General features: G+C 39.9%; 1 protein-coding gene across 2 annotated transcripts; it reads right to left on the reverse strand.

Annotated features, from left to right (window-relative positions):
• Positions 1–15,648: 15,648 nt before the first annotated feature.
• On the reverse strand, positions 15,649–24,463 carry LOC114003365 (cytochrome c oxidase subunit 7A-related protein, mitochondrial). 2 transcript variants are annotated; one of them, XM_027750304.2, is made up of 3 exons: positions 24,114–24,458; positions 18,419–18,553; positions 15,649–17,516 (listed from the first exon to the last, which is right to left on the reverse strand). In XM_027750304.2, the coding sequence occupies exons 1-3, from the start codon at positions 24,183–24,185 to the stop codon at positions 17,373–17,375; spliced, it is 351 nt and encodes a 116-aa protein (XP_027606105.1). In that variant the 5' UTR covers positions 24,186–24,458; the 3' UTR covers positions 15,649–17,372. The 2 variants fall into 2 exon arrangements, with proteins under 2 accessions (XP_027606105.1, XP_027606106.1); XM_027750305.2 differs by lacking the exon at positions 18,419–18,553 and having other exon boundaries at positions 24,114–24,463.
• Between the last annotated feature and the right edge of the window lie 3,518 nt (positions 24,464–27,981).

Raw genomic sequence — 27,981 nt, forward strand, 5'->3', positions numbered from 1 at the left:
GAAAGTGCATCAAGACATTGAAAGCAAGCCACTGAGTAGTGTCTGGAAGATATTTCAGGCGTTTCTCTGGAAGTGTGAAAGGACATGTTGAGGTTGCAGGCAAGGGATTTGAACCTGAAATGCTGTTTTGTGAGTGTAGCCCTTCAACAATACATGGACATATACTACTCTTATTGAGAAAAACGTTATGCCTCTGGCAAAAGAAAGTATTAAGACAGGAGAATAAGCCAAGGAAAAAGTACGTTTGGGATTACAGTCACAGAAAACCGTACACTGAAAGGGACCTCTGGATATCAGGTACTGTAGCTTTGTTCCCTGAGAGCTCACTTTAATGTTAAATAAGGTCACTCCAACCAAGTGTCCCACCTGGTATAAATGGACTTCCTCTAATCTGTTCTCATTTACAAAACCGAAAAGAATTTCAGGAACTCTTGGAAAATGTATCATTTGCATTCACTTTACATTGGTCTAGTACACTAAAGCATCACATGCTAATCACAAATGTGGCACTGAGGTAAGGTGTTGCAAGTCGTGCTAAGGAGTAATAAAGAACTATTAATCTGATACAGGAATTGAAATCGACAATGCATAATGAAGCAACAGAGAAAGGTTAGCAGAAGGAGGACAAATGAAAGAAAATATCAAATAAAGCAGAAAAGCTTAGCTTCTTAATAATTTTGCCAAGTGACTTAGCAACTGCTAATGTGGAACAGGAGGCACAGAACAGCTTTTTTTTTTTCTTTTTTTTTTTGATTAACGATCAGGAGATTATGGTTTTAGGAAGGGAAAGATAAGGATATCCACAGATTTATCCCGACATGGTTAAGTGTGAAGATAAAAGCTATAATAGATTATATGGTTCAGAGTATAAGAGCTGGAAATTTTAGTATGACAACTGGAAGAAGCATTTTAAGGCAGATAAAATAATGATATTTCACTGGAAGCCTAAAAAAGTGTTCAATTTGAAGTCCATGAAAATTGAAGAAAACAGTATTTAAAATTGTCAGCCTGAGGAAACCTCAGAGTGTTACAGTGTCTGTTCCCAGTGTTGTTTAACTTTAGTAAAGGGTTTTTGATGCCTTTGAGAATGGTATATGGACAAAGAGTGTCTTCTTGCTTGCTGGAAAGGGGTGATTAAATTGTCGCAGCCCGAAAGGGCTCAGTTTGATTTCCTTTTGCAGGTGGCCAGATGCTGTAGCCCAGGGGGCAACTGGGCAAGGAACACAGCGGGGACCCATCCTTTGTTTCATGAAGTGACTTTCTCATAAACCTGCAGATGATAGGGCTTTACTAGATCTAGATACAAAATTCTGATCTTAAACTGAGTAGGATGAAGAGAAAAATGCTTGGAGAGGTAAAGCGAAGCCACAATCTGGTGTTATCTGAAAGAATCACTGAGGTATCTGCACTTCATCACTGCTTTTGGATTTTTTTGCACCCTTGCTATTTATATACATTTGCACCCATGCTATTTGCATACGCCTTTACATAGCAAGGGTAATATGGAGATGCCACAAAGGAAAAATGTCTTCAAAGTCAATGTAGTTGCTGGATATGTTCTGGCTATGCCCCTGTGCCTCTGCTCACAGAGGGTCTGATACAGAAACATGAGAAGTGAGGGGCTGGGAGGGGAGTCACAAACTGTTCACAAAGGGGTTATGCAAGGTCTCTCAAAACAGAAAAAAGAAGTGGACTATGTAAGAGGAAGCCAGGTTGGCTGCAGGTCTAGATTCTGTCAGTCTTGGATATGAATGTTTCTTATGTTCTGGGGTAGAGTTTCTTTAAGTTTCATAACTTACAACTCATTTTCATCATGTAATCAAGATATTTACTACACTGGCTGCCTGTCTCTTTCCATATTTCAAACCATACTTCATGCTGGAATACTTTTGGACTTTGGGGTTTTCTGTTTGTCATTTCAGTATTCTCCTGTTAGGAGAAGGTGTGTTTTCTTCTTTTGTCTTTAGTTCTTGTCTAAAATATCTAGTGCTCATGTTCTTAAATGCAGCCTCAGATAGAAATTTGTCATGTTCCATCTACAAAAATAAGGACGAAAAAGTAATTAAAAACTGAAATTTAACTGTAAATGTTTGTACAATCTTCTCTGCAGATGTTCTTACATAGTGGTACACAATACTTTTATGAACAGGACTAAGCTTTACAAACAAATATGAACATAAATGTGCCTATTTTACTGACACTAAAGACTACCCATACAGGGATTGAGTTGTACAGCTGAAGTTGTTTGTGTCAATAGTCAGCATCAATCCCGTACTGTGAAGCTGGAATAATAATAACAATAAAGAAGAAAATTAATGAGCAGTAACGTAATGAGATGAGAAAGGATTTGGAACATGTTAGTACCTGGCCTGATGGAAAGAGGGCTGTTCAATTTGTAGGTAAATTAGGAATAATGAATCTTTGAGTGTAGACTACAGTAAACGAATAGCCACTAATTGGAAAGTTGCTGCTGCATGTTGAATAGGAAGTCGACTGGTGAGCTAATTTAGAAGCATCCCCAGAGGATTTCTACTTAAGGCTCAATGACAGAAAGGAAGAGAGGTGAGGATGAGACTTGTGTTGAGAGTGAGACAGAACCTTCTTTTTCAGATTCCTTGCAAACGCATCATTAGTCTGAATTGCATGGAGACTACCTTCTTGTTCTGGCCTTAGGAACTCCCCTGGTCCCAGGGGACAGCATTCTCTATTTACAGAGCAATTTAAAATCTTGTAGCTTCTGTTGAGGGATTGACAGTGAACCAGAGTCTGTATGCTCTGCAAATTTGAGCCTGGGAAAGAAAGGCTGCAAAACCAAAGAAATCTCACTCAGTGAATACTTTTGCTACTTCAAGAAGACAAAATGCAACTCCATATCAGGAGCGGAGAGGAAGACTTGGTAGTGAGAAATGCTGTGCTTCGGGCTGATAAGATTCAGAACATCTCTATATGCAAACAAATACCATCCATACTGTTAAGTGAGATTGTATTGGCAGGGATCTGGCAATACTGTGATGTAGTATTCCAACTATTTGATCTATGTCAACAAGTGGGAGTTTGTGTGAATTCATGAGCCTGGCCATATAGCTGTCTGCCAGCTACTGTCCCACCTTGTCGCTGGAATGGGACAATGCCCAGGCAGTGGGATGGCAGGACTGAGACTCATCACACACTCACTGATCTCTCAAGCCAAAGTGTTTCTCAGATGGGTTGTGTCGAGGTTACAGTCTCTGCCTGCCTGACTTGAGACTTGGAGGCAGGCTTATTTGCCTTGTAGTACTGTTCAGGGTTTTGGGAGGAAGACATGATGCTTCGTTTTGAAGGCTGACGAACAGGAGGGGGAGTGACAGAAGACCTTTTCAGTCTCAATTCCCAGTCCATCCACGTTGTAGCCAATCCAGCAAAATGTAGAGCTGAAGGTCTCCCTTTACCCTAATGTGTTTGTGGAGCAGGTAGGTGCAGTCCTCAACTGTTTTGCCAGCAACTGGAGGATTTTATTCTACACCAATGCTTTTACTTTTTTAAATACAATTCATGAAATTCGAAAAACTTCCCAGTGGATGTGTGGGTCCAACACAGCAAATACCAGACAGACACATAACATTTCCGAGAATAAGGCTAACACGCTACTGTGTTAGGGGGAATGGGGAAAAATGCTTCTGGGAGCATTTCAGAGCTGGGAGCTCAAAGCCTGGTGGCTAAAGCTAAAACTTAGGCAGTCTATCTGCCTTCCTCCTTCTACTGCAATAAGCCAGTTTCAGCACACATCCTACTTTACTTGCTTAGACCTTTGTTTCTATCTTAGGGGAAAAACATAGTGTGTGCAGCTATTACTTTTCACCTTTTCTCAAAAAAGACTTTTATGTAAACCCAAAAGCACTCTGAGGGACTACGGGAAGCTGACCCTTTTTTTTTTTTTTTCTTTTTAACAGCAGTGTGCAACAGGCTTTGTGGATTCTAGTCATATACAGAATTAATGTAATGATTTTTAATGAGACAATATATCATGATTAAAACACCAGTTGGTGAATGAGAGCAACAAAATTATTAGAGGTTTATATCTTCTGAGTATTGTGAGTTCATAGCTCATTAATAACCTTGGGTCTTAGGATGCTAATAATAATGCTTCATGTTGCTAGGGAATGGTGCTGCATGACACATGGTAAATGCTGTGTGGAGAGGATATGCCTAAGGCATGATGGCAACTTGTTAATCTTTTTATTATTTTATTGAGCACAAGGACTCTGTGATGACCCATAAATTTGGATGCAGTTTGCAGTTTCTGTTAACATTGGTTGTCCTGATTAAGTGGCTAGTGAAACAGCATTTTACTGCAGCATGGCTATCTTCAATATCGGTTGCTGACGACAGTGCTCCAGATGCAGTAGCATGCAGTGAGTAGGGTTTTCCAATATTCTGGCAGTTGTCTGCCACTAAATTTCTATATGCCTCAACGAATTGTGTACCTCCTTGCACCTTTGCCTACAAAGATGAGGTTCAACAGCAAGGAATTTAGGGCAAAGACCATTTCTTCCTCCCATTTTATACTGCTTACCGCCCAGGATTCCCTTGTTTATCTTGGGCAAATAATAATTTTCAGGTTTGTGGGTTTGTCTTTTTTTCAGATATATAATCAATATTATTATCAGAAATGCACATTTACACTGCAGTGTAGAATTTCAGATTGACTACAATGCCTCATTTAAAAAAAAGAATTTAGACCTTGTAGCACTGCTGTGCCTGTGGCAGATACGGCTGAATTACAGTACTCTCACAGGTGAGGATGCTGATGCAATACCTCTGACATAATGCAGTCACAATCCCCCAAAGAGGACAGTCATGATCTCAAACCAACTTGGCCATAGTATTTGGGTGCTGTGGGCCATCACAAGTTATGCTTTCACTCCTATAGAGTATTAGCATCTTGATGCACTGCCATCATTCCCCTTTGCTTAGGCCAAAGGGCTCATCTTCAACTCTGTTTTATTTATCAAGGACTAAGGTTTCTTGCAACATAGAGGTCAGTTATGCAATATGTGATTTAATTGACTGTCCATCTATTGGTCCCTCACTGATAATGATTTAAATTTGTTTGTTGATCTCCATAAAATTACAGAAAATTAAATTTCTGTACACTTCTTAAAACTGATCCCTTGACAGAGTAAAAAACTGAGAGATTTGTGCTTTCAGTGTCAGAAAAAGCAGCAGAATTCAACTGCTGTTTGTGATTTGTTGGGGCTAACCTCTAATCCTGTCTGTCAGACTGTTGGTAGCTGCAGATTATTTGTATGTTGTCTATTACCTGATTAAAATATTAAAGAGGACCCAAGACAAGTGTTATCTTGAAGGAAAGGTAGGAAAGGTAATGTTTGACAGACCAAGAGTGACTGCTGTAGAAGAGCAGGCATTAATAGTTCTGCAGCACAGAGAGCAGCTTGTCTTTAGTCTTACCCGTGTCCTTCTGCCCATGATTGTGGAGTGCCCTCTCAGTTTTAGCTGGAAATTTCCACTCCCAAGTGGTTACTTGATAGAGATTTATTCAAATATGTAACATGGATTTGATTTTGACACAAGAACAACCCTGGGAAAACAGACCACTGGGCACAGTGAGATCCTAAGACAGGTAATCACCACCCATACAACTGTGTGTTGAAACAAATCCTTTCTTACAGTTTGAAGATCAAAGCCTTGTTGTTCACAGATTTCTGTCTCCCACAGATGGTACCTAACTTTTGCATTCTGCCTGTTCAAAACTGAGGCAGGCACTGAGCTCATTTCCTCTCCTAACTCTCTATGTTTTTCAAGCAAGATAAATTCCCAAGGTCCCAAGATTACTTGGGCAAAGTAATTGTTATGGCCACCGTGCTGTAACCCTGCCAAGTGATGAATGCTCACTGTTCCCTTTGCAAAGCTGAACTGCAAGTGTTCAGTGCTCGAATAGGGGACATAGTCCTTCACTAGGACAAATGACTAAGAGTTGGTTAGAGGTGTTGACAGGGTTCATAGTAAAATAAAATATTGCAGATTGTTAGCAAAGCTCCTATTACAACCGTGAGAATATATGAATGAAAGAAAGCCAAGGAGAATATTCTATCTCACTAGTCTTTCTTTTTCCTCTTTCATACATACCCATATAAAACAGACTTTGATTTCTGTCCATTTTTAATGCCTCATATTGTCTTTGGGTGCTCAGAAATCTTTTTTTCTGAAGATGTGTTTCTTTCAAAGTAATGGTCAGTCTTGGCATACTTTTAGGTTGCATTAATATTGAGTACTCATCAAATTCAAATGAAGATATTTTGAAGATATGATTATCTGAAGTTTTCCACAGTTTTAGGATGGAGAAGGACAGTTCTTTGTCAAGGAGAAGAAAAACATATTTACATGAAATATTGCAACATCTAAATTCAATAGCCAGGGTTAAACAGCTATTAACAGAGGTTGTTGAATCAGAAATTATTTTCAAATCATTCTAGCTAGAAGAAGCAGTATAGTCACTTTAATTAATAATTAAGTCTTAAGCACTAGACAGAAAATACTGCTTTATGTTGTGTTATTAAACTCTTGAGTGTACTGCAGCATCAAAATTCCACTAAATAGTAGAAATCAAATCACTTTCAAGTGTTCATCCCCAGACCTCTTCATCTTGATGTCTATAGTCTTAGCATATGCTCATCTGAGAAACACTTGTAAACAAATAACCCTCTTCACTGAAATGTCTGGCTGCTCTTGTTGCCTTCTGAGAGAAACAAGCTTCTGCTCATGCAAAACTCTCAATGGTCTGTAATGAAAGGTCTGCCTTCTGCTGTCCAATCTTAGACCAGTATCTCCATTTTAAATGTAATTAGCCCTAATAGAACAGTAAGAAGTAAAATTATTTGGATGATGACTTTGCAAAGTAGTTTGGACATTCTAGGGAAACATTGCAGAGGAATTCAGCATTATAATTTATATAATTTCTGTTCTTTGGATGCTATTTTCAATTGTGCCTTTATGAAGCAGTGTGGGTTTCAGGTCATGTATACTAGTCTAGTTTTATTAAAATCTGTAATAGTTCACTGTAAAACCACATTTCATTTTTTCTTCCAGTCTCCATTATGCTAAATTAGCCTTAAAATTAATCTCTGTCCTGATTTCCTATTTTCTTCTGCTTTGTATGCTCTATTCTGGTGCATGCACTCTAGTAATTTAGCCCTGTGAAGGGTAAATATGCTTGTTAGAACACCACCAAGCCACTTACACTAGAAGCCAGATGAATTTTATTCTGTTTGCTTACAAACCTTCTGTTAAGGGAGTCAGCTTCTCTGGAACCTAAATGATACTCTACCTTCACCTAAATTCAGTGAATAGTTTCTTCTGCGCAAGGAGGAAGAAACCAGTAAGGAATACTGCATGTGTTTCTGTGCAATGACTTTATCCTAGAAATTCTAGTGTGGGTCTGAGTTTTCTTCTGTGTTTCTTTTTTTAGTTTGTTTTTTGTTTTGTTTTTTTTTTTGTTTGTTTGATTGGTCAGTTGTTTTTTTTGTTGTTGTTGTTGGTTTTGGTTTTGGTTTTTGGGGTTTTTTTGTGGTTTTTTTTTTTTTTTTTTTGGCAGGGGGCAGGTGAGGTGTTATTTAAAGGTTCAGAAATAGTATGTACTTTTTTTTTTAAAGTTGACAATTTCTCAAGGTTAGATCAGTACATTTTGTTTAAAATTAAATGGACTGCTTTAAGATCAACTTGAAATAGAAATGCCCCAATATTTTCTGACCCCTACTTGGCCACTGAATTAGAATGTCATTATCCTTAATTTACCTTGAGCAGATATAACAGGTGCAGCAAATAAAATGAGTGAGAATCAGGCCTTTCTGGTTTTTTTTCCCAAATCCTCTTTTGCAAGCCATGAAATAGATTTCAAGCCTTTTATTACAGTATTGAAATTAATAGCTCATAGCTCATTTAAAAAAAATGCTATTAATTAAGGATTACTAGAGTAAATCACATTAGATTTGTAATCAAAATGATAGAAACAGCTAGAAATAAAGGACCACTTTGCATTTGTCTATTCTAAAAATGGAGCTGTTGCAACTAATACTAGAGCTTGTTCTAAATTCTACAAAAGTAAAATCTATAGTGACAAGACGATGCTCCATGGCCATTCAAGCTGCCAGATCCAATGGTCTCTTTTGGCTCACAGAACTCGGCTGCTCACCACAAACACAATTGTGAAGTTGCTTGTAATTTTTAGTGCCATCACTATTTAAAAATGCTGTTGTATCTTGCAACAGATAACTGACCTTGTATGAGATGAAGGTGGTTTCGGAGTAAATCTAAGCAATTTAATACATTTCAGATTTATTCCAGTGTGTCTGATCATAAATTGTTTTTTGTTGCTAAGAAAGTTATAGCAAATTCACAGGTTTTTTTATGTTGGATTCTGCAACCCTCTTTCTTATATCACTCAGGTGAAACTCCAGCCAAGATTCACATGGAATGTAATATTTGGCTTCAGTGACAGAGTTGGGTGTATTTTAATGAGTGGTATCAGTAAATCAAAAAGACATATCAAAATCAAAAACTGTAAATGGTATTATATACAAAATATAACGTTAAAGTTTCAAGGATCTTTGTATCTATAGAAATACATTATGAAATAACCATGAAGAACTTTCAATTTTTAGTGTATCAGACTAGTTCTTGATCCTTCTGCACTCTTAAGCAATTATAGATTTTTCATGTCACTCTTGTACTCTTTATTTTTATTCTAACAAGGAAAATCAAGTCTGAAAAATAAAAAAAAATAGAACAAGGTGGTAGTACCAGATTCAGGTAAAGCATGTTTTTCCTTGTAGGGAGGGTCAAATCAGCATTTTGGGTCTATAAACTATTTCATACTTCGTGAAAAATCCTGTAACTCTTTTTAAATTAAAAAAAAAATACTTCTGATCATTATAACAGTGTTTGGTTAGTGGTAGACTGTGAGTCTACAATATGTACACAGTGCTTTTATTAAATACTCTGGTCTCATCACAGGAAACAAGGGGAGACCTAAAACCCTGCCATGTTATCTTGCAGCCTCTAGGCTATATTGCCTCTGCAGATGGGACAATTGAACTATATTTGTTTCACCAGGCTGGTGTGATAACAGATTTACGTGGGACAGCTTGGATGGTAAAAGGACAATTTTATTGTAACTGCTCTATAGTTTGGTCTGTACGCTGCATCCTGTTAACATTTTTGTCCAAAAAGAGCATCACAACGGGTCACATATACTGGTATAAATTCACAGTTAGCACTTCCACTGGCATCTTACACAAATCCTATGTCTGCAGCTGCAGAGATGTGGCTTATTACAAACAGCTTCATAGGAAAGAAATTGCTCTCTGCTACTTGATCTTTCTGACCGGGAGAGATGAAATGTGAAAGAAACGTTGAGAGGGGAAAAATCTGTAGGGATTTCCTGTCAAAATCTGTAAAAATGGACAGAATCTCTGCTGGGTATTTTGTTTTTGTGATTTGGTGTGGTTTGTGTTTTTTTCTGTTGCTCTTCACTGTAACCTTGAATGTTTGTGTAACAAATCATTGTAACAGAAACATAAAGGACTTTTTTCTTTGACTTGCACCATTTCCACTTTGGTCTGGATTTTGCCAGTAGGAATTAAACTTGGTCAGGTTGCTATGCAACCTATATGTTCTGCTGATAAAATGGTGAAGACTATGGAAAGACAACTTAAAATGAGTTTATTCCTTGCTAGAAACAAGATTTGTTCTGATTCATCCCCAGGAGAGAGGCTCTATACAATATAGGGCAACCTGGAAAGGCTCTTCTAGTTCTGGTCTAACACTAGCAAAGCTTACTCTAGAAATGATAGCCTGTAGAATCTTTGCAATTTTTCCACACAAAAATGCATGAATAGAAAAACACTTGTTTGAAACCATTCACAGGCAGACTTGGAGACTCCAAGCACTTGCAGCTCTAGGATGGCAGTCATACATCTCCTCACAGTATAAAACTGAAACAATCATTTAATGAGAAAAACAGGTTGCAGTGCCTTTTTAGTCCATTTTCCCCTAATGTGTGTTGAAATCCAAAAGTTGACAGTGCAGTAATAGTCAAACTCCGAGTTGTCTAGAGTGGATTTCAACGCGTTAGACAAAAAAATGTGCTTTTTTTAAAAACTTTGCCTTGTGAAGACAGGTTTTGCAGGATTTTGCATAACTTTAATTTCTTCAAGCCAGGCATGCAACCCAGGCAAAACATTTGTTAAGGTGCTAGATTCCATTTGCTTATTTATTGCCGCTTCTGGAAATATATTTTTCCTGAACTGCAACTCGAAACCGGAATTATACCTGTAAGCACTATGTATGCATATCTGCGTGTTAATCCTGAGAAATAAAGCACATAATTGCTCATTCATGCACTGAGTTCAGCAACTTTCAGGTTCAGTTATCAGGATCAGAACTGTTCATACAAGATATGATATTATATCTGTGTCCAGGAAATGCTTAGCAGAAATACCTAATAAAAGCAATGACAGTTAAAAGAGCAGTTTGGGCTTGATTGAGCACTTGAAGACTCTCATGCAGACAGTTAAAATTTAAAGAGATTAAAGGATAAACACAGGTCGGTGATCCTGATTAAATGTATGTATCACATGGTCATTTGAATTTACAGTATGTAAAAAGTAAAGGGCATATATGACTGTTCACACATAAGAGACTGACATCTAGCTGGTGAAAGTTGCTGCATTTTGGGAGCATGGAACCCAAAGCTTAAGAGTTGAAATATATGGAATAACCATCTGACACATGGTCACAAAGGGTGTTCGTAGTAGACCTGCTGGCATTTGATGGTGTTTTTCACAGGTGATGTCTTCATGTGGTCTGGATGGCTTTGTTTCCAGAGGCAGCAAGTATCACTTTCCCTTTTCATGGGTCGTACCTAAGTGCCAGCCGTGGCAAATGGGCCTGCTGTTGACCAGCCAGATTATTCATGAAGGTCTCCCCTTCCTTAGGTCTGTCAGGCAGGTAAGATACTACAGTTTTGCAGAAAACTGCAGAGTCTAGCTGTTTGGTTGCATCCACAAAGAAAGGAATGGGTGCCATGGAAACAAGTTGGTTACTCTATGGCCACCCAACCTCCCTTGTTCTAGAAGCAAGAAAAATCCTACTGTGCATGATTACTCATTGCTTCCCACTCCCAGGAAAAGTGGCAGGAAAAGCATAGGCATTGACATCTCCTGGGAAGGAGGAGCAGCAAACCAAGAAGAGATGATTTTAGTTCATACAGCTACTGACAGATTTTTCTGTTTTCACTGTTTGGTTTATCCAATATAATTTTAATAAAGAATATGGAATTTGAGTTTGTAATCCAGAAATCCACACCATGTAGTTTTTAATTGCAAGCTGTTGGTCAGTGCAATTAAAAATATGCTACACACAGATGATAAATTTCCTGGAGGGCACGCATCTTTTGGAATTATTCAAGCATTTTAATACTGTCACACTTGGATATTGTATTATGTTTACATTTTCTACATGTCATGGTACAGAGATCAAAGACACAGCTCCTCTGCAGGCAGACTTGACAGGCATTATCCACGAGGTTTTGCGTAGCTGGGAACATGTCTAAACAAAAGCTCAGCCCTTTGTCTAGAGAGCCTTTCTTCAGTGGCCACGGAAAGCTGTTACAGAGCTTTAGAAAGGGCTCCAGGTGAACTTCTGAGAAACCTGCAAGTCTCTGAGATTGCCAGAAATCATTCTTTCAGTTTGTTTTGAAAGTGTGCTTCTCTGAAAAGACAGTGTAAGAGGGGCACAGTGCTACAAGCTGTTTGGTTTCTCTGCATCTGGGTGAACCTTAAATGGACTCCAGCCTGCTTGACTGCAACGTAGGGTTTTGCTGCTGCTCCTGTTGTTTTGTGAGAGCCTAAAATCTTGCCTCCTGTTAATTCTGCAGGGTTATGCTGCTAACGACGAGTATGATGAAGTGTGTTTTTTGTTTTGCATATGAGCAGAGTTGCTTAATCAGTTCCAATTAGAAGGAACTGATAATAAATATTCCTTAAGCCTATGCAAGAATAAGCTTTAATAAGTAGTACTTGATCTTTATGTCAGAAAAGCTGCATTTCATTAGTCTTGCTTTCTTGGCTACAAGTCAGAATCAAATTGGTGGAACTGACACTTATGACCTCTCCACTCCAACAAATGTGTTCTCCTTGCTTCCTTCCAAAGAAGTGCTGTTACACTTTTATTTTAAAGGAAGGCACAATTTGCATTTATGCAGTGTTGTGGATTAGACAATGTTCAATCTTCTCTTGTAAGTAGGTAAGCAACTAAAGATTACACAGATGATCCCCCTGTGACAAGAACCATTCAAAATAGTAAGGATGGCTTCATGTAGCTGGGAGAACATCTGGTTTACAGTGGCAGGTCATACTGACCTTTGCTATGGATGCTGTCAGCTGTCTCTATGCCCCAAGTGAAAGTTTTGTAATAGACACACATTATAATTAATGCCTAAATTTCTCATTTTGGGTGTTAAAAATTAGGTCTGTAATGAAATCAGAAAGGTTTCCAAGATGTTTGAGGTTTCACTACACCATAAGCAGGTAAAGCACTCGATAGCAAAATTAGTGTGTGTGACTGAATCGTAAGGAAGACATAAGAATGGGTACAATAAACATTCGAGGTAGCCCGGCTTAAGTGTAAGAATGCTGCAGGAAAGAGGTATTTCCTATATTTCTTTGAAATACAGTCTGGTGCTTGTAAGCAGCAAGCCATTTGATGCCCCTATGTTTGCACACCTGTAGAAAAGCTGCTTCAAAGACTTCTCACTGTAGTAAGGGTTTTACTGGGTTGACAGGATCATGTACTTGACAAAGGAGACTTCCAGGGCTTTTTCCAGCTTGCAGAGAAAAAATACATGTGACAAATATATGCCTTCTGTTATGAATATTTCAGAAGTTCTCTTGAAGCAGTTAGAAACTATTTCACTCCTTTTGTGGCACAGAATATTTAAGAAATGCTGTAAGAAAAAAGGAAGTAAACTAGAAAATTTTTCATGGTCTTCAGAATAAAAATGTGGGAGTGAGGAAGGGGGAAAAGCGACAGTGGTATGCAGCTGATGTGAAGTGAGGAAAAGTACTTATGCCTCTCTCCCACCTCCCTGATTTTGCAGCACTGGATCCACTAGGCAAAATAATTTAGAAAAAATGTTTTGCCATGGAGTATCATGTCTCTTTGGAGCCAGAAGATGATGACTGACTTCTCGTAGCCCAGATATGGGCTGCCTGCAACAGACTGGGGGGATATGTGTGAGGAAACAGACCCTTAAATTCCACTTTCTTGTATTTTAAGATAATTAATGTACAAAAAAATGGTTCCTTCTAGTGCCATATCCAAAAGCAGTCTGGAATCACATGAGAAGCACCAGGAGATACAATCTGGTGTTAGTGAGATGCCAAACTGATGCTTGACAGTATACATCCTATTTCCTGATCCACAGGAATGCTTGCACTCCCCTTCACAGCAAATATGCTTCTGTATTTTAGCAATCTGGGCATCACTTGCAGTGCAACTAGCTGGAATTGTTTCAAATTAATAATCTCTTATAAATATGAAGATGCAATTAGTACTGAATATATAAAATGCTTAAAAGGTTGTTTATCATGCCTATTGCTTAAAATTAATCCTTAGATTACAGGCGAGTTCTTCCCACTGTCCATTTTAAAACACATTAGGCTTTGGTATTATTAGCACTGTGCTCTAACCAACTGAGTACTATGTACATATGTGCAAGGAAACAGTTCTTAAAAACTCATTTTGGATTTTTTAGGTCTGTAAGATTTGATCCAAAATTTCTAGCTCTCTTGCTTTTATTCCTTACAGCACCTTTTAATTTGAAAGCTTTACTTTAAGGCAAGTTCAGTCAGTTAATGTCCTTGTATTGAAATAATCAGTCCATTGACAGTTTAAAATGTTAAGGCAAAAGCCTGTTGAGACTGTATGGTCATCCTGGAATACTGTGGAGCAATCCTCTACTTAACATACTTTTATTTTTAAAGCAGCTGAAAGACATGTGCATACTACCTCAAAGGCATTTATTCTACTGCTCCCACATAAAAAGTAGCAGGAAGGAATCTTATTTAAAAAACATTACAAAGATATAACTATTGAATCCAGATTGCCAGAGAAATCATTTAAGAAGGAAAACCACTGTCTCTGAACAATAAGATAATGCCATTGGGGATGGATGATTATCCATGAGATAATTTTATTCCAGAGTACCGTAAATCTCAGCCGCTTTCCCTTCCACACCCAGCACCTTGGGGCATGAGAGCTTATTATAATTTATTCTCTACTGTACCTTCAAGCAAAAAAACTAGTACTAGAGTATAAGCTATCATTTAAAAATGCATCTGTTTTTTTTCTTCCTCAGTTCTCGCTGCTGGTAGGTTGCATATTTTCTAAGACAAAACTGAGACGGTCTTGAAAAACAAGCAGAACATAACACACATGATAAAGTCGTAGTACTCATCAGGTTCTTTCTTCTGGGGATGACATACTAAAGTAGCCTTCTTGATTATGCAATTCACCCCTAGTTCTCCTTATTTAAGACTTTATTTCACATCAGGTGGGGGTCAGACTACTTCTTTTAAAGGTAAGGGTGTTATTGACGGTTTAAGATGATGATTAGGTCTCTATCACAAATAATAATTCAAAACACTAAAACCCTCTCGAATCCTCACAGAAGTCTGGCATCAGAAATATTTTAAAACAGATAGTTAACTGAGATTTTTTTTTCTAGGAAGAAAAAGCATATACCGTGTTGTAATTTTTTTATGATGATCTCAAAACTAATTGAGAAAAAAGGGGCAAGATTTTGCTGCCACAGCCTAACCTCCTGGTTATAGCTTGCAAGCTTTCCTGTTTTTCAGAACACTTTGCTGTCAGAATACAGAAATGCAGTCTCCTCTTTCAGGACTGGAGCTGTATCACTGGCTGCAGACAATCCTCTTTGTTCTTTAACCCCCAACTGAACCACAGATGTGAATCTGAGCAGCTGAAGCAGCACCCTCAACCTTCAAAGGGGTCAGCTTTTGTGAGAAGGGCAAAGTGAAAGCAGTTTTTCAAACTCCAAATGCTGGAGAGAAAAAAAAAAGGCGATGGATTAGGTAGTCTCTGTTTATTTGCAAAATCTGATGGTAGTGCCTCTTCCCTTTAGCACAAATGATTTTACCAGCTGACAAAGAGCTGGAAAAAGCTAGGCCCAGGGCAATAGGAAGACAATTCTGATATCCATAGCTTCAGCCATGACCTCTATAGCAATACATGAACTCAATCTCCTAGTTGATTTCCCTGTAGGCAAGTTGGACCTGAGTGATAAGTCGCTCCTTCTTTCCACAAGTACTTGAAGGGTATTCCCACTGGCTAATGAGCTACGGGACAACAGCTTAATTACTTTAACCATATCTGCTTTGGCAGCAAGCAGAAAGTTATCCTCTATAAACTTTAAAACCAGTTCTTTAAAACAAACAAAAAAACCCCCAACAAAACAAACAAACAAACTACCCAAACCCACCCTCTAAAAAAAAAAAACCCAAACCAATTCAAAAAACTAAGAGCATGGAAATACTGAGCAAAACTCATCTTCATGAAAATCTACCAGTCAAGTTTATGTGCAAAGTATCCTTTATTAGAAAATTCTTGTAGGCAGTGCTTAATAGATGGTAGGTAGGGGAGACAGACAATAACCTGCTGTGCTGTTTTCTCTTTCTTATTTTCTTTCTTTCTTTCGGGGTTTTTTGTTTTGTGAGTGGGGGGGGTTGTTTTTCTTTTTGTAGGATTTAGCAGGCTATAGCAGAAGATTCTTAGTGCCATGGAAGCACAGACTACTGAGGATAAAATATTTTATCAGTAGAGGCAACACAGCTGTCAATTCTTGCAGAATTAAGTTATTCTATGCTATTCTTTGGCTCTTGCTGTGCTTACAGAATTATTTTTCCGTGACTTAAATCTCTCTCATCCTGAAATACCAACACTGATTGAAACCTGAGATCACAATAAAAACAGCTATTTTTTTTCCCACGGAACAGTAATAAGGCTTTGATGTAACTTGACTGGAAAAAAAATCAGAATGCTTTTAGTGAAAGATTGAAAAAATAGAAGTTCTAGGTTCCTTTATCAACAGGTTTTCTTATTTACTTTGAAGGTTGTTTATGCAGTTCTGTGAGAGCTGGGTCTCTACAGAGGTCAGTAAATCCATGCTTATCCAGAGCCTCGGTGACAAAGAGTGAATAATCGATGTTCAGGGCCAGAGGAGGATCTATCAAATTAGAGGATGCTTTTTGTGAAGACCTGTATGAACCTTCAGTCCAAGGCTATGCTATTACAAGGGAAAGGGAATCCATAAAGGGTTTTATTGACTTGTCCCTCTTCCACCCGCACAACAAAGGAAATGTGTGTGTATGTGGGTACATAAATGTGTGGGCACTGAAAATAATAAGCAGCTGAGTTATGACAGTGGCCTGTTTCACCAAAGCTTATAGTTAAACACTCAGTGAGATCCGAGAGAGCGTTTTAAGAGATTTACCATCTCAAAAAGATGACAGTAAGGTAGCTGAATCAATTGCCTGGTTTGAGATCTACAAGTTGATCTTAAAAACGTACCAATATGTTTATTTCCCTACCAGGCCAGCTGAAGTGGTCTGAAACTTTCAAGATTTGCCTGGTTTAGTATTTGTGTAGTTATCTTTATTGCACAATAATATAGTTTGACAAATGAAAGTTCCAAAACCGAGTATAACTGATGCTACAATACTGGTGCACTCTGCTGCATACACCGATGCTAAAGTTATGGAATAAATCCACTTTAAACGCTTCAAGGAGTCAAGTCCTACCACCAGAGGTACAAATATTTAATAATATACCAGCATTTGGAAAGGTTACACTGCCATCTGCTTATGTAAAATGAGCTGTATATGACAGAAAAAGTTCCCAGTATGCTATAATAACTAAATTATTTGCTTCTAGTGTTTTGGAAACTAGCAGCATCCTTCCACTAAGAAATGTGGTTCATAGCCCACAAAGTATTTGTCCTGTCCTGTCCTCTCTCTAACATTGTTTACGTTGGGGGAGGGAAGGAAGGAAAAGCTTAACTTTCTCCAACTCTTTATACATTCCTGCATGACAACAAAAGCTACAACCATATGTTAAAATTATGTATTTGGCCATTTATATTGTTTTTTAGAATACATAAGGCAATCAATTTAAAACCATTTTCTCCAAGAAATTTAATCTGAATAATGAACCCTATGTGACCACAGAATTAAGTGCAAATTGATGCATGCAGGAGGTCCTTCAGAGAAGTGTTGAGAGTCCCATGAACTGTGGTTCATTTATTTCTGTTGTCTTGGTTGGGAGGCCATGTACAGTGCTACCAGACAGTAGATAGTCCCGCCTATTGTTAGAGCCATAGTGGTCCGATAAAGCAGCCTGTCTGGCACTCCTCGTTTCAGGTGTACTGGCAATCCGTCTGCTTTCTGTGGGAACAGTTCAAAAAGAAAACAAACAAAAAAGAAATTAACACCCGTTCCAAGGTCATTAAGGAACAACTTACCCTGCATAAATTAAGAGGCTTCCAAGAGGGAAACCCCCTGACAAATAGGTTACAATCAAGTGTATTCAGTGGTTTTTATCCAGCAAGCCAAATGTGCGAAGGCACGTTACTTTTGTTAGCCAAAGCTGTTAAGTGCAAGCAGAAAGAATATATATTGAAATATTTCTCAAGAGGCCCTGGATGGAGAAAGTGTCACTAACAAAAGAACATGAGAGGATGGGTATAAAAAAATATTCACCGAGTCAGACTGACACACTCCACATTCAAGTGGCATGTAAGAGAGAAAAGGGAACATTATATGAAGCACATGCTTAAAAGAAAAATGCTTAACTAATTTGTTTTATGAAAAATCCTAGCATGCCTAAAAATTGCATAGCTAACAAACTGGCCTTGAAAACTTTACTGTGCTCTTCTTATACTGCATTATAAACAGCTTCAGTAATATTCAAATAACTATACACAGAATAGTAATGTTCTGCTTTGCTCCTCCAGATCAGCTTTAAGGCATACGCTTGGATTCCCAGAGAGAAAGGGCTTTTAATAGTCAAATTTTATTTTTGTTTAATACAACAAACATCTTCTGAAGCCAGCAAAAAGACAATGTTACTAGGCTTTCCACTTCCTGTATTTGTCTCCTAGACAAGGCATATATATACTTTGCAGTATAGTACAAGTGTACAGGTTATACTGCACTTGGCATTTCTTGATTAGACTTTACAGAATTAGGCATTACAGAATGACAAAAGTAGTTAGCTATATTAAAATAAGGACGGATATGTCCCACTCTCCAGTTTTCTGTAAGTTACTCTCAAAAGTTGTCATTACCTGAAAAATTTTCTGTAGGTCTGGTACCTTGTTTTTACCCAAGTAAGAATCAGTTGCTGGAAAATCTGGAGCAAGTTTACTTGTTGTCCCAAAAATCGGAGCTGGGGATTCAGTGGAAACTATTGGTTTGAGTCCCTGCATAAATAAAGATTAAAATATCAAGGTATATAACACTTGCAAATGTACCAATTGTCACGTTAGGCAGGTACGCTGCCAATCATTACAAGGATACATTACAGAGACTATTTAGCTGGTATGAAGACCTGTGACAATGAGCTCCAGACACACTGCTGGCCCACTGATTTCTCAGCAACATCTTTGGGTCAGAGCTTAGCGAGGAAAATAGGAGCCTCCTTTGCAATTTCCTCATGGCATTAACTTATAGCTATTGTTTTTCAGTGCTGGTACTTGGCCCAAATTACTGCTTGTATTTTGCACACAGTCAGACTATCCAGGACTCTCTCTGAGCAGTAGGATTACAAACAAGGATCCTTGATGCTAGGATCGGAGTGAGGAATAAACTCTACCTCCCGAATTCTGCAAGCAGTAGCCATAAATAATTTGGCCTTGAATAATTTGGAAGCATATTTTGAGTCAAAAAAAAAAGGTTAGGATCACTTGTGTCATACAGAAGTCATAAGTGATACTCAAGGACACTCCAGAGGCCCTGACATGGTGGATATTTTATGCAGATGCAACTACACTGTGTAATTCACGTTGCTGCAACTTGCCATACCTCAGTGAACTCCACATGAGCAGCACAGCTCAATTTCCCTTTGGTTCAGATCGTTGTACTCTACGTTTGCCATAATTAAAAACTACATAATTCAGTTCTGTGTCTAAGAGCACAAAGTCACAGCCATCATGACGTGTCTTCCTTGCCTTTACTATTCTAGTTAGATTTAAAAGTTATGTCTGGACACATGGCAGTGACTTTTATATTATGGCTCCCAAAACAGCTATAATTTTTTTTCTAAGTTGACTCAGAATTAAGAACATTGTACACTTAAATTAATGCAACAGGTTTTCACTACAAACAGAAGCAGTGCTCTCCATGGGTCAAGTTCAGACTGCACTGAAACTCTAGTTTCAGTTGAAAGGACTAGTTGATGCATTTTGTATTTAAGAGAACTGCCTGAACAGTGTTTGAAGCTGGAAGCAGACTGGCACTCTTTCTCTTATGCCTGCCATAGACCAGACACGTTTTCCATATGTAAACTCTCTGCTACAACAGGCATCTTCAGCAAAAAGACCAGATTTCTCAGCTTCCCAAAATAATCTATGGAATGGTCATCAATTCTCTATCCTGAAGATGTGGGTTCAGCTTCCCACTGTTCTAGTGCCTAAATGAATATTAGAATCCATTTGTGACCTTCCTGGTTACATTTTGAAAGACAGCAGCCAAAACTGCATTCTCTGGCATATTCAGTAATTACTGCCTTTCTACTGAACAGGCTTGTGCCTGAAGGTAAGGACTGAATTATTTAAGAACCGTGACCAGTTCTGGTCATACTGGTGAGAAGGAAGCATCTAAGGAACTATTTTTAGCCAGGGGAAGTTAATGACTATATATCCAAGGCTCAGTACCAGCTACGGCAAAAGACTTGAAGAAAGCAATTTTGGACCACTTTTCTATCTATAGGAACTTTAGGTATTTTGTTAGATTTGTCTTTAAAAGGTTGGTGATTTGATAGAACTACAGACCAGATGTTTATACTAAATGTGCAGCTGACTTTTTCTCCAAAACTTTTCTTGCCTTCTTGATTGTTAGTATCGCAACAAATGTGAAAATGTGCATCTTTCCTCTGCCTTAAAATTTCCAATTCTGAATCTCACTTTCACCTTCCTGAGAGCCCACTTCTACCAGCAGCAGTGCCATCTAGTAACTCCCACAGTTACTTAATCACTGCAATTCCTGCTTGTTGTGATCATGTCTCCTGTATTTCATGAACTATCTGTAGCATGTGGCAAATGTAAATACTGAGAATTGGAGTAAGCTGCAAACTACTTCCAATAGTTTCACGATAAAGATATTTCTTTGATCATTCCGAAACTCACAGATAAGAGGCAACCCCTACCATTTGTTACTAGCACTAAAATTCCTGCACCTACAGAAGACTGCCTGCATGCAAGACACACTATGGATTACTATTGGAATAGTGAAATCAGTCATGTTAACAACTGTTGGTTATTGCACACTTCTTCTGGCTTTAGAAATACATTCCTGGTCAGATAGTTATAAGATCCCCCTTCTGCTGAAGCCATAGCAGATTCAGACCCAACTCATAATGACCAACTTCATCATGAAATCAAATGAAACCATTTCAGAAAACTCATATAATTATCAGTGTACTGTTGTAAATTACTTCCAGAGCAGCATGGCACCAGTTAAGAACATCATATGGCACTTTAAATAAAAACCACTGATGTGGTTTGCTGGCTCAAGGAAAGAGTACAACAAAACACTGCTGCTGAAGGGAGACCATTCACATCGCCTAATGCTGCATTAATCAGGGTCCCTCATACCTATGTAAAATTCCACTTGAATTCCATCCATGAATTGTGAATCTTGTGGTCAGCTCCACCCAGGCTCAGAAACTCAGCTAAATCAGTGTAACTGCCTGGCTGTTCCTACTTGGTATTTGTCTGTGGTTATTGGCAAGTGCTTTATCTCAGACCCAGCTGCTTGCTAAGCTTAGCGTGACTGAAGAGAAATCCTCAGTATAATGTCATGGCTGAATTTCACTGCAGATCATTTTTAAGTAAGAACTTAGACACCTTAAATGACCCTTGTCACTTGTATTTAACATTACTAAAACTATGTTTAAGAGATTTAATAACATTAGTATCTGACTACACTCCGGATAGTACTGAGGAATTAATGCCTCTAAACATTTGACCTAAGCTTCATTAAAAAAATGTTACACATTGATAATTCCTCTTCTGAGATTATCTTTTATTTCTAATCACTATAACATGGTTTTTACCCCATTCTTGGACAACGTACAGCAGAGGTAGTATGCAGAACAGTCAACATCAGCTGATTTCATCAGCACACTACAGCAAAGACTTTGTCAGATGCTGAAGTCCTCAAAGAAAGGTCAAGACATGTAGCTAATCCAAAATAGCAAACAGAATTCTCTGCCTAACCTGCTGTAGCGTTTGTTCCCCTCTCAGAGGTCTGAACGTCTAAGGACACAATATATCTGTCAGTTGGCCATCATGCTCAAAGTTACAACAAATTTATCCCTTTCTAGTATGAATCCGTAAGTTAAATGGACATGTTCCCGACAGCACAGAACAGTTAAGGATTTGGAGCATAATTTAATGGAGACAGCACCACACTCAAATTTTTAAATGTTAGGGGCATTGCTCAAACAGATCAGAGAATGAGAAAGTAGAGAAAACTGAGGTAAGGACCAAAAGGAAAAGGGGAAAGAAAGTTAAGCTGAGAATTAGTATTTCAGAACATGCATTGAAATACCTTTTATGAACTTGCTGAACATAGACACTTCTAACCTAAACAGCAGGTTCTCCATAGTAGAACACACCCCATTGTATGAGGTTAAATATATTTGTTATCTCTAACACAAAGATGCTCTTAGGCAGGATCACTTGAGGTTTTGTTTGTATTGGGGTGACACACTTAAGGTAAAGTGATTTTGTGCACTTACTAAGTAACACCTATGGCATAAAAGGTTGACCATTATAGTTTCTCAACAAACTCCAAGCAATTCGTAGGGGATAAAAATCAAAAGACCTGTGGTTCATGGGGAGTTTAAATAGATATAAGCAAAATAAGTTGTATCAAGTGAAGATCCAGTAATGTAACTAAATTTCTACTTGGATGGTGTTCAGCCTTGAAGACCTAGGGAAAAGTTCTACAGAAAAGTTCATATCCTTGTCCTCACCTGACATTTGAAACTGGTCCCACTGTTTGTACTTTAAACATAACCCACTGCTTTGAATTAATACTTTTTATTGCATTTGTAATGGTTATGGCAGTCATTGTCCTACCAAATATGAGAAGTAGTTTTTTTCAACCTATTTGACTCCTCAGCTGCACCAGCCGAGGAAGTTCCCATTTACTCAAACAAGCTGAACTGTTCAGACTACTTTATGCAACTTTGTTAAACATAAAACTTAAGTCTTCTAAGAATGCTAGGACTGAGATGGAAAGAACAACACACATTTAAAACTCCGGGAATTTTTTGTTAGAATAAGCTGCTAGTTAAGTTATTGTCAGCAAAAGAATTTCTGAAAAACATTCTGACAGATACTTTGCAGGCCCATAATAAGCCTAAACCTGAACTGGGAAGCATCACAATGTAACAGCACAAAATAGAGTGAATTATGACACTGATTATTTGCCTAAGCAGAATTTGAGTCACAGGATGCCTTCACTTTTTCAGAAACATCAAAATAAACAGAAGCATAAAAAGCAAACCACTTTACATTCTGAGTTATATTTTATGAAATAGAGCAATGAAATTAAAAAACAAAATTCATTTCACTTTGGACTTAACACCTACTTATTCATGGGATTCTTTTCATATTTTAATTGCTATTTATTGAAAACATTTTTATCAGACTGATGCATCTGAATGTGTGACGTGGGAATTGAGTCAAACTAAGAAAAAATAAAAAAGGAAATTCTACCAAAAATCTGGCCTAGCCTAATAACACTGCAAAAAGGGACTGAAAGTAACTCTTTAAAATGTAGCTATTCTACTGCACAGCACATTTGTGTGACACAGCTGAGGACTAAGCTGTGTTAATGATAAGCTGATATGAAAGATAGTACAGGAAAGGTGGTTTTTTATTTTGCTTTAAACAAACTTTTATAGATTTGTGTCCTCTCTGATAAAGGTTTTAATGCTTTCAGTAATTTTTTTCTTCTGCATTAACAGACAAGAGAGGGGACTGGCTGCAGGACTGCTCTGACCTGCCAGCTGCAATTTACAGTCCTGTGTCTAGTTGTGGGCACCTCAATTCAGGAAGGACACTGAGGTGCTGGAGCAAGTCCAGAGAAAGGCAACGGATCCGATGAGGGTCTGGAGCACAAATCCTATGAGGACCAGTTGAGGAAGCTGGGGGTGTTTAACCTGGAGAAGAGGAGGCTCAGTGGTGACCTTATCACTCTCTACAACTGCCTGAAAGGAGGGTGTAGCCAGGTGGGGGTCGGCCTCCCAGACAACAAGCGACAGGCTGAGAGAACACAGTATTATGTTGCGCCAGAGAGGGTTTAGGTTGGACATCAGGAGGAATTTCTTCACAGAAAGGGTGATCAGAAATTGGAGGTGCCCAGGGAGGTGGTGGAGTCACCGTCCCTGGAGGTGTTAAAGGAATGAATGGACATGGCACTCGGTGCCCCGGCTGACAGGGTGGTGTTCGGTCACAGGTTGGGCTAGATGATCCCTGAGGTCTTTTCCAACCTAATTGATTCTGTGATTCTAAAACACCACCAGCCACTGCTGCAGCTCGGGGGCCGTCTCGTACGATGACGGTGTGTTAATCCCTTGCTGTGACCCCCGATACACCCACAGCCGACTCGGGGGCCGCCCCGCCGAGCGCGGCGTCCCGGCTCGCCCAAGGTCACGCGAGGGGCCGGGTGCGCTCGGTGCACGGCGGGGCGGCCGATCCCTCCCGGCTGAGCCGCCGCCCGGTGCCGCAGCCCCTGCCCGGGGTGTGTTACCTGCGGGTTGTAGGCGGCGGCCGCCGTGGCCCCGACGAGCCGCTGCGCGAAGCCGCTGAACTTGTAGTACATGGCGGGCGGGGGGGCGCCGGTGCGACCGCGCCGGGAAAGGACCCCCCGCCACAGCCGGCTGCTCTGAGACGTCGCACCGTTCAAGGGCCCCTCCGGCTCGCGGACAACCGGTACAGCCGCCTGCGCGGGAAACCGCCGAAGGAATAAGGTAAAAAACAAACAAAAAAAAGAAATCCAGAAAAATACAGGAGCCTGTACCAAGGCAGCGGGAGCGCTTGTCTTCCAAGCACGCCCGGCGCTCGCGAAGAAACTGAGCCTGGCGACAATTTTGAATCAGGCAAAAAACCCGACCCCCCAAGCAAGCCGGGGAGGAGCGCTAAGGGCGGTGGGAGCGGGTGTGTCTTACGTCGGCCAATCAGCGCGGGCGGGAGGTGAGGCCCCGCCCTCTGGCGGGTGCGGTGGGGGCGCCCCGGGGCAGGGGGCGGGGCCGCGGGAGCGCGCGGGTCACGCGGGCTCGTGCGCGGGGCGGCGGCGGCGCCTCAGGTTCCGATCCGCGCGCGCTGCGCGTGAGGGAGCGGGTGGGTCTGTGTTCGGGTCCGCTCTGAACAGGGGGGGGCCGCTCAGTCGGGTGCGTTACCCCGTGTGCAACAGGCCAAGAGTCGCGGAATCAAACAGGGTGGAAAAGACCAGTGAGGTCATCGAGTCCAACCTGTGTCCGAACACCACCTAGTCAACGAGACCGTGGCACCGAATGCCACTTCCAGTCTTTCCTTAAACACCTCCAGGAACGGTGACTGCACCACCTCCCTCGGCAGCCCATGCCAATGTCTAATCACCTCTCTGTGAGGAAATTCTTCCTAATGTCCAACCTAAACCTTCTTGAGGCTGGCACGTCTTGAGGCCATTTCGTCTCATCCTGTCACTTGTTGCCTGGGAGAAGGGGCCAACCCCCACCTGGCTACAGCCTCCTTACGGGGAGTTGCAGAGAGTGATGAGATCTCCCCTGAGGCTCCTTTTCTGCAGGTTAAACACCCCCAGCTCCCTCAGCTGCTCCTCATAAGACTTGTGCTCCAGACCCTTCCCCAGCTTTGTTTCTCTTCTCTGGATGTGCTCCAGCACCTCAATGTCCTTCCTGAAGTGAGGGGCCCAGAACTGAACACAAGACTCAAGGGTGGCCTCACCAGTGCCGTGTACAGGGGAGGTATCACTTCCCTAGTCCTTCTGGCCATACTCCTACTGATACATTGATTATTTATTTCAGAGCTGTGCAAGCCTGGGTGCTTGGTGGTGTTGTACAAATCAAGCACACCCACTACCAGAGCTTTTTACTATTTATATGTTTTAGCAAACAAAGGCATTTACTGGCTACAAGTTACATAATTTTCTTATTAATTCTATTGGTTAATTATTCTCTCTCTTCTCATGCTAATTAGTCTGCATTCTCATTCTTTCTCTTGAGTCGGTGGGTTTCTCGAGTCAGTGATCTGCAAGTCGGTAGTTCTGGTCATGCTCTCCCCCTGCAAGAATTGCCTTTCACCCAGTCGGAGCTGATTCAGCACAGTTGCTAAGTTGTCTTTATTGGTTTCTTACTTATCTTGGGAGTTCTGCAAAATATCCTTGTGGCCCATAAATTCTACATTCTTTGTGTCCACTCTCAATGGTACATCCTTCTTCCTAAGCTTTGTTAACCTCCCCCTAGATCTGAGATCACTGGAGCATGTCAAACCCTAAACCTTAAGAAGGCAATTCTTCCAACAAGTAATTTCTCTAACACCGCCGTCACTTAGAGCTTGCTTGTTAGCTTCTGTTTCATGGATTAAATCTCCTTTCTTGTTGATGGGACCTGAAAGTACTCGATGATCAAACATCAAATGACGTCCTTTCCTAAGAAAATGTTATGTATTCCACATTTTGCAAAAGGGAGAGCAGCGGTTTTGTTTTCTAGGACTTAATCTCTGAATCTCCACTCTAACAAGTGATTCGGATGTCTCTAGCAAGTGATTCCCTTCTATTCTGCCATCTTTTGAAAACATCTGAAATGTATAATTCATTGGGTAAAAGAAGACTTTTGTTAAATGAAGTCAGTACCACTAACCAAGGGAATGTAATATGATGCTGCTTCTGAGTTTAACATTCATGAGAAATCAGCAGCTCCCCGGCTGCGGTGGGACACGGCAGGACTTTTACCATCCTTACAGCTCACAGGCCTGTGGCATTCCATGGTCACTCTGTGCCAGCTGGGATTTTGTCAGTGACCCAGAACATCCTGCTATTATCAGTCTAACAGTGCGAATTCATAATTGGAGTTCACACTGTGAGTTGCCTGCTGTTGGATAAGATTAAACATACTGAGGCCTTACTAAAAAGTATTATTTGTTGGTAATTTTTTTAATTATTAGTGACCCACACCGGTTAGTTCATTGCCTGTTAAGAGCCTCACAATTTGGCAGATATGCTTGCTATAAAAATATCTGTGGTCGTGCACTGAATGAAAATTATTAGAACGTACTTTGCTTATAGGCTGGGGGAAGATGTACTCATAGCAGATATTTTAGAAAGTAAAATACTCATATAAAAATGTGTGTGATATGATTTCTTTACCCACCTATGTAACGCCTTCTGTTTAGATTTTAGAATTTGAGTTTGGTGGTGGCAAAATGGAGCCTTGAGTTGTCTTGGGTTCATCCCCTTGTGAACAGACATGTCCTACACAGGATAACCACTGCTCAGTAACGAGGAAAGCCCTTGGGAGCCCTGTACATCCATTTACTTTTGAGAGCAGGGCTATGAACCAGAAGTGTAGATCCTTGCTGCACTACTTTTTACCTATGCCTGTTGCCCTGAAAGCAAGTTTTCTTCTTGGTGAAATTTTAATCCCTCAAACTCTGTCTGTGCTGTCCTCTCACAGAGACAACCAGCTGGATGCTCCATACGTGATACCCTGAGTCAATGTTCTGACTCTGTGTTAGGAACATTAACTGGAGACGATGTGTTATTTGCTCAGCAAGTAGGAAATTTATGGAAATATTTTGTAAATGTTACAGGAAGAATTGTGAAATCCCTGTAGCTTTCAAGAGTAGGCAGTATTAATGAACTGGAAGATGTGCTGCATAATTTAGGGTGGAAAAGAATTTATTCCCGAGAAAAATAAACTAAAAGTTATGTTTGGTTACAAGTCTGCCTGTAATGGAGCAGAAGACCCTGAAGATGAGGTATACATATTCCTTTAGAGTGTAATGCTGTGCATCATGGCTAGGTTTGTTTGGTAACAGTCCTGACCTATTGAAATCCATGGGATCTAGCTCATATTATAATGTTTCTGGAACCTTTCCTGGGCATATTTGTCTGCAGCTGCACTATAGCTCCTCCTGTTCAGGTCTTCTAGCATTTGCCAGAAAAAATAGGTGTGCCTGGTAAGTTCACTAAGGTTGTGTTATATTTTGTTTTTCTGCCCTTTTCTCCCCCAGTATTAACACATGCTACAGTACCAGAGGAGCAGAGGTCTTGTGGCAGGTCCTGCATTGAGATGACACCATTGTATAACTAGTTCTTGCTTCATTGTTTTATTGAATCAAGTTCTTGAAAAGTCATTCAGTATTGACTGAAAGCCACAGAAAGAAAAGGTTCATGCCCTGGAGCTCTGAGGAAGCTGTGAAAAATGTACAAATTTATCCTCTTTTTCAGTTAATCAATTTAAGTCTTGATGCTTAAAAGTAAGCTGTGAAACTTTGCTGCTTCAAGCTGTTGGAACAAAACCTAGGTGTGATCTCCCTCTTGTTTTAGCTCACAAAATTGAAGATGGGGAGTTGTTTACCTTGCAAGAGAGCTGCATGGGAGGATGACATGAATAAAATTA

The sequence above is a fragment of the Pipra filicauda genome, unplaced genomic scaffold (genome assembly GCF_003945595.2).
Source record: "Pipra filicauda isolate LSUMZ 115617 unplaced genomic scaffold, ASM394559v2 scaffold51_size4534324_pilon, whole genome shotgun sequence".
In the NCBI taxonomy this organism is placed as follows: Eukaryota; Metazoa; Chordata; class Aves; order Passeriformes; family Pipridae; genus Pipra; species Pipra filicauda.